The 7,500-nt window shown below is 35.7% G+C and overlaps 1 protein-coding gene across 3 annotated transcripts in view; it reads left to right on the top strand.

Annotated features, from left to right (window-relative positions):
• The window catches only part of PITX2 (paired like homeodomain 2), a 25,472-nt gene that overhangs the window by 13,059 nt on the left and 4,913 nt on the right, over positions 1–7,500 (top strand). Inside the window, exon 1 of one of the 3 annotated variants that reach the window (XM_069978511.1) lies at positions 5,623–6,179. The exons of the other annotated variants lie outside the window; for them this stretch is intronic. Coding sequence (XP_069834612.1) covers positions 5,984–6,179 — 196 coding nt within the window. The 5' untranslated portion in view covers positions 5,623–5,983. Of the gene's footprint in view, positions 1–5,622; positions 6,180–7,500 lie in introns of those variants that run through there. 3 annotated transcript variants of the gene reach the window in all.

The following is a 7,500-nucleotide window of genomic DNA, read 5'->3' as shown; positions in this document are numbered from 1 at the left end:
ATAGATAGGAGATAGATATATAGATGATAAATAAATAAATAGATAGATAGATAAATAGATAGATAATAGGAGATAGATAGATAGATAGATAGATAGATAGATAGATAGATAGATAGATAATAGATAGATAGATAGGAGATAGATAGATAGATAGATAGATAGATAGATAGATAGATAGATAGAGAGATAAATAGATAGATAGATAGATAGGAGATAGATAGGAGATAGATAGATAGATAGATAGATAGGAGATAGATAGGAGATAGATAGATAATAGATAGATATGCAGCTATGTGAATCTCTTGTCCTGGAAATTCCATCCCTGCCATTGTCTATTCATCTCTCCTGGGGAGCAGTATAGTGCCCTATAGGCTTCTATAGTCAGGTGGTGTCTCAGATATCCCAGCGCTCCACATATTACAGTATAGAGTCTGATGTTCCTCACCATTGTCTTGTACAGCGCATCAATATCCCTCTTTCTAGAAATCTACACACAATTGTTTTGCTGAATGGCGTAATTCTAGATTTCTAAATAATTCAAAATATGCGAATATAATAGTCAACTATACACACCAAATATGAAATCGATTTTTTGGGGTCTTTTCTTTATTTTGTATCGGCTTTTACTGTACTGCTCGTAGATTCGTTTAAAAAAAAAAAAAATATATATATATATATATATATATATATTGTTTTCCTTATTCGGTTTCTTCCACGGGAGAAAAAAAATACAAATTAATTTTATATATACACATATATAATTTATTTACACTTCTACTATATATATATATCTCCATACGTCCGTGCTGTCTGTCAGTAGTATTTCCTCTGTTGTTTTCCCCTTTTCTCCAGTAATGATAATGATAATAATATAATATATTCAGGAGATGCTGAGATGACTCCAGGGAGATAGAAATGTACAAGCAAAGCTTCTTTCGTGAGCAGGAATAAACTAATGGAACAATCTGATGTCTGCCTAATCCTATGGAGAAAGCATTGTCGTTTGCCTAATATTGACTGAATAGTAATTAATGGCTCTCCATCCCGGAGAATGGCCGGTAATCCGCGCTCCGTACAGCCGGCCGGGGACCGTGTTATCACATGACAGCAGCAATTTATCTATTAGGGAATATTATGGCAATAAGCTGTATACAGGAGGCTGGGGGGGCTGGCAGGGCATTAACCCCGCACATCTGGCCACACAGCAGGGGGATGTCCGTGCAGTCCTGGTGAGTGATGGTGCGAATAGCACACGGATAGTGATTAGGGGGACACGAGGATGTGGGAATAGCTTTACACCAAAACATGATGGATTTATTATATCATGGACTGAGAACTCCTATATATCCATTGTATAGCTGGGAAGCCGTATGGATTACAGGGCAATTATAGGAGAACATAGAGATCCTGTCCTGGTCATTATTACTACTCATACATATAATGATGCATATAATTTACAGTATAGTATACACATAGGGATATATAGAGTATCGAATGATGAAGATGCGGGAAAGTTGTGCACTGTGAGAAATCGGCCCAGTATCTGTAAAAAATATTATTATTATTATTATTATTATTATTATTATTATTATTATTATTATTATTATTATTATTATTATTATTTTTTATATAGCGCCAACAGATTCCGCAGCACTTTACAATTCTGGGAGTACAAACAGACAATACAGAGATCTCCATATAGTTCCATCCATGGGGAGTGAGGACCCTGTAGACTATTAGGAGGGGAAGAAACCCGGCGTTAATAATACCGTAATAATACTGGAAACAAAAGTGACGTCATAGGGGAGATGGAATCCATTACGTTCTTATAAAATATGGTGGGGTCATAATAGGGGAGACCGATATATGATAGGGGGAAATATAGTGTGCGTGACATATATGTTTTGTTCTGTTGTCTTCATTTATTTTTTTGATTTATAGATATAGCGCTGGATAGATAAAAAATTACATTGACAGATATAGATAGATAGATAGATAGATAGGAGATAGATAGATAGATAGATAGATAGATAGATAGGATATAGATAGATAGATAGATAGATAGATAGATAGATAGATAGGAGATAGATAGATAGATAGATAGATAGATAGATAGATAGATAGATAGAAGATAGATAGGAGATAGATAGATAGATAGATAGATAGATAATAGATAGATAGATAGATAGGATATAGATAGATAGATAGATAGATAGATAGATAGATAGGAGATAGGTAGATAGATAGATAGATAGATAGATAGATAATAAATAAATAGATAGATACATAGATAGATAGATAGATAGATAGGAGATAGATAGATAGGAGATAGATAGATAGATAGATAGATAAGATAGATAGATAGATGATAGATAGATAGATAGATAGATAGATAGATACATAGATAGATAGATAGATGATAGATAGATAGATAGATAGATAGATAGATAGATAGATAGATAGATAGATAGATAGATATCTGATTCTTTATACCATATATTCCGCCAGACAGCTGGTGATGAGCTATATAGTATAGTCCACTGAATTTTTAGGGAGATCACTCCTAGTTCTAGTAAAATAATTTTGTTATGTTTTATATTATTATATTATTATATAGATTGGATCATAGATGTGAGACGGGAGGATAATATTCACCTTCCATTGTATTAGATCTCCTCTGTATGAAACTAATAGCCCCCTGTTATTAATGGTGGCCCCTGGAGGCACTGACAGCTCTGTGTATATGGAGGAGGACAGGACTGTTTTAGAATCTTCCATACAAATCCATATGTGTTTATTTCACTTGACTCACTTGTGCCCTGTGTGAATGATACTACAAAGTACCTGCTCTGGTCCTCTTCATGTATCTGCTGAGATCACTATAGATCATTATTCTGTTTATTCTCCCACTAGAGTCACACTGCAGGTGGGAAATATTGAAGAATAGAAGTAAAGAAAATTGCTAAATATAATTATAGATGAGGCCTTATAAAAAAATAATAATTAAAAAAAAAAAAATAAATATATATATATATATATATATATATATATATATATATATATATATATATATATATATATAAAGAATCCATTCCATTGTATACTTTCTATACTGTAGAAACCTAACTTTCTATTATCATATCATCTGCTTGTCTGGTATTAGTCAGCATAGAATAATGGTAAAATTCTCTCCCAATTGAAGGCCACCCCTAATGATCCCATCATCCACCCCTGTCACATCACACATATACTTACCACACAAACAGGGCCAGATTGATCCAAATTCATATTGACTCAGTTACAGGTCATCAGCTGCAGAAAGTGGAAATATTTACTTTACACATATACTTTATGATCTGCTGGGAATTACAGGGAATTCAATAAGAAAACGGAGAGGGCCGGTCTAAACCCCCATTTAAAAGACTTAAGCAAATTAGAGACTTATCAGATTAAAAGGCGCAACACAATGTGAGAGAATTGTCTCTGCTGAAAGGCTGTGGGGTCTGCGAGATCCTGCGCCAAATCTCAGCGATACAAGGAAGATCAACACAAGCCAAAGGCAGCTGAAGCCATCTTGTTTTGTAGCTTTGCTGGATAAAAGACAGACAGGTCTATAGATATAGATGATAGATAATAGATAGACAGATAGATAGATAGATAGATAGATAGATAGATAGATAGATAGATAGAAGATAGATAGATAGATAGATAGATAGATAGATGATAGATAGATAGATAGATAGGAGATAGATAGATAGATAGATAGATAGATAGATAGATAGATAGGAGATAGATAGAAGATAGATAGATAGATAGATAGATAGATGATAGATAGATAGATAGATAGATAGATAGATAGATAGATAGATAGAAGATAGATAGATAGATAGATAGATAGATAGATAGGAGATAGATAGATAGATAGATAGAAGATAGATAGAAGATAGTTAGATAGGAGATAGATAGATAGATAGATAGATAGAAGATAGATAGAAGATAGATAGAAGATAAATAGATAAATAAATAGATAGATAGATAGATAGATAGATAGATAGATAGAAGATAGATAGAAGATAAATAGATAAATAAATAGATAGATAGATAGATAGATAGATAGATAGATAGATGATAGATAGATAGATAATAGATAGATGATAGATAGATAGATAGATAGATAGATAGATAGATAGATAGATAGATAAATAGATAAATAAATAGATAGATAGATAGATAGATAGATAGATAGATAGGAGATAGATAGGAGATAGATAGATAGGAGATAGATAGATAGATAGATAGATAGATAGATAGATAGATAGATGATAGATAATAGATGATAGATAGATAGATAGATAGATAGATAGATAGATAGATAGATAGATAGATAGATAGAAGATAGATAGATGATAGATAGATAGATAGGAGATAGATAGATAGATAGATAGATAGATAGATAATAGATAGGAGATAGATAGATAGATAGATAGACAGACAGACAGACAGACAGATAGATAGATAGATAGATAGGAGATAGATAGATAGATAGGAGATAGATAGATAGATAGATAGATAGATAGATAGGAGATAGATAGATGATAGATAGGAGATAGATAGATGATAGATAGGAGATAGATAGATAGATAGATAGATAGGAGATAGATAGATAGATAGATAGATAGATAGATAATAGATAGATATATAGATAGATATATAGATAGATAGATAGATAGATAGATAGGAGATAGATAGACAGATGGGATACGTGAATAGTTTGCGGATATAATTCTGACATCTGTCTTGATAACACCTTGTGCTGTCTGTGCTGCTGCTCCTGTCAGTGTCAGATGAAGGAGCTGGGAGGGATTCAGGGCGCAGATTGCTGTCTTTTCTTATACTTGTGGTATCTGGGATTATCAGACATTTCCATGGAGCTCAATGTACATAAATGGAATAGAAAATCCAAAAATTAAGCCGAAACTATTCTCTCCCCCAGAGCTCTGCGCATAAAATAGTCACCAGGTCTCCTATGCAGGAATGCTGCCCTGTCTCTACATGTCGGCGTGTGCGCATAAACCTGGTGTGAGAAAGGTCAGAGCCTCAGCCATTAGCATCTCCACTGCTTAGTGTCCATATTTATGAGACCTGAGCTGCCATGGAGACAGAACTGTACATAGGGACTACAGGGTTGTCATCTGCCTTAATATAGTCATGGGAGATTGCGGACGATTTATGGCAATGTAATATTCCAAGATTTGCGCTGTTATGGATCATTGATGTGTGTGTGATATATATATATATATATATATATATATATATATATAGATAGATAGATAGATAGATAGATAGATAGATAGATAGATAGATAATCTTTTATAAATCCTATAGGCAGAAGTGCTGGGCCATACACCTCTCTGCAGCACACAAGTACTAGGCTGACAATTGTGCATTGAGAAGCTGTCCTGCATTCCCGCCCTGGCCGAATGCGGATTGGTGTCTATAATTACGGTAACCCCGCCCATCAGCGGGAGGCTGTGATTGGCCGGGACGAGCGCGCTGGGCGTGCTCACAGCAGTCCGGAGGGGGGTTGTGGATGACGTCAGGCAGCTGGGTAGGACACAGCTCTGGTTTAAGATGTTAGTGAAACAGGGAAGCGGCTGAGCTCTTGCTGATTGTCCATTGTCACTAGTGAAGGTGCAGCCCCGTGCTGGGTACAGTGCCCCGACTATACCATGCACTGCCTGCTGCTGCTGTAGAGGGGACTTCCTATAATAGGACTGTATAGTGGACTTGCCAGTGACTACTCCTCCACCAGCCTTGGCTGCTCCTGCTGCTGCCCACTGTCGCATCTTCTAGATTCTGGTGCCACCAGTTGGACGCACAGTGGAATTGACCCTCAATCCCTTTGCCATAGAGGATTGTTCCTTGGTAATCCCTCTGGATCTGTTGGGAAGGCTGCTTCCTTCTGCACACGGTCCCCTCTTCCATGAACTCTATGAAAGACCCCTTACACTTGGAGCACTTAGCCGGGAGTAAACTGGCATCATCAGCATCTTCCCATCATCCTCACCAGTCAGTGACCCTGCTCTCCATGGCGTCCTCCTTGGGGCAGCGCTCTGGGGAGTGTAAGCAGAGGTTGGAGGTGCACACCATCTCTGACACCTCCAGCCCTGAAGCTGTAGGTAAGAACCGGCCCAAAGCCGCACACACCTGGGCCATATAGTCCTAGTCTTACCATATAGTCACCATCAAAGAGCTCTTTTACCTAAAAGTTCCCCATTGTAGCTCAAGAACTGGTTTGTTTGTAGTATAATGATGCCTCTTCTTCTTCTTCTCCTTCTGCTCCTTCTTCTTCTTCTTCATTATTATTATTATTATTATTATTATTATTATTATTATTATTATTATTATTATTATTATTATTATTTAATGATGCCTCTTCTTCTTCTTCTTCTTTATTATTATTTTAATTATTATTATTATTATATTATGCCTATTCTTTTTCTTCTCCTTCTTCTTCTCCTTCATCTTCTTCTTCTCCTGCTCCTTCTTCTTTCTTCTTCTCCTTCTTCTTCTCCTCCTTCTCCTTCTTCTCCTTCTATTTCTTCTTCTTCTTCTTCTTCTTCTTCTTCTTATATAATGATGCCTATTCTTTTTCTTCTCCTTCTTCTCCTTCATCATCTTCTTCTCCTGCTCCTTCTTCTTTCTTCTTCTCCTTCTCCTCCTTCTCCTTCTTCTTCTTCTCCTCCTCCTCCTCCTTCTCCTTATTATTATTATTTTATCATTATTATCATTACTATTACTTTATATGTGTAATTAATATAATAATTCTCTTCCTTATCAATAATAGCAGTATTCAATATAGTCAGTATTCATGTTTCTTAGTCCTTATAAATATAGATATGTATAATAAATTAATAGTTACATCCTATTGTTAGCTTCGGTACTAACATTCTTTTTTCTGTACTAATTATTCTTCTAACGTCTATTGTAATTACTTGTATGTGTTATATGAAGTGATAACATATATATATATATATATATATATATATATATATATATGTGTGTATATATATGCCACTTTCCATCATGCCGCAGGGGAGATAGATATCTGCCTGTGTTCACACTGTGCAGCGATTACAGCAGTGACAATGTGGCCGTGTGGCTGTGATTTACAGACTGAACACAGCGCCATAAAATTGTCCTTCATCCAACTCCACCACCGCAGTGTGATAGGTTTTGTAGTAAATGACTGCAGTGACTACAACTTGTCATAAATGACTCATGTGCTGTGTGGCGATGTGACTCCTGGGGATCAATGGATAGTAACATAGAGGATTGTCGGCAGAAGACCACTGGGTCCATCTAGTCTGCCCTTAGTATTCCCCCTTAGAATAGATAGATGTATATACCAGGCAGGTTTACATTCTGTTATTGTAGATTTATCTACCACATCTGCTGGAAGTTTGTTCCAAGTATCTACTACTCTTTCAGTAGTAGAGA

The sequence above is a fragment of the Dendropsophus ebraccatus genome, chromosome 7 (assembly GCF_027789765.1).
Source record: "Dendropsophus ebraccatus isolate aDenEbr1 chromosome 7, aDenEbr1.pat, whole genome shotgun sequence".
NCBI lineage: Eukaryota > Metazoa > Chordata > Amphibia > Anura > Hylidae > Dendropsophus > Dendropsophus ebraccatus.
Note: the sequence above shows the minus strand (reverse complement) of the source record. Positions and strands in the feature narration are given on the sequence as shown.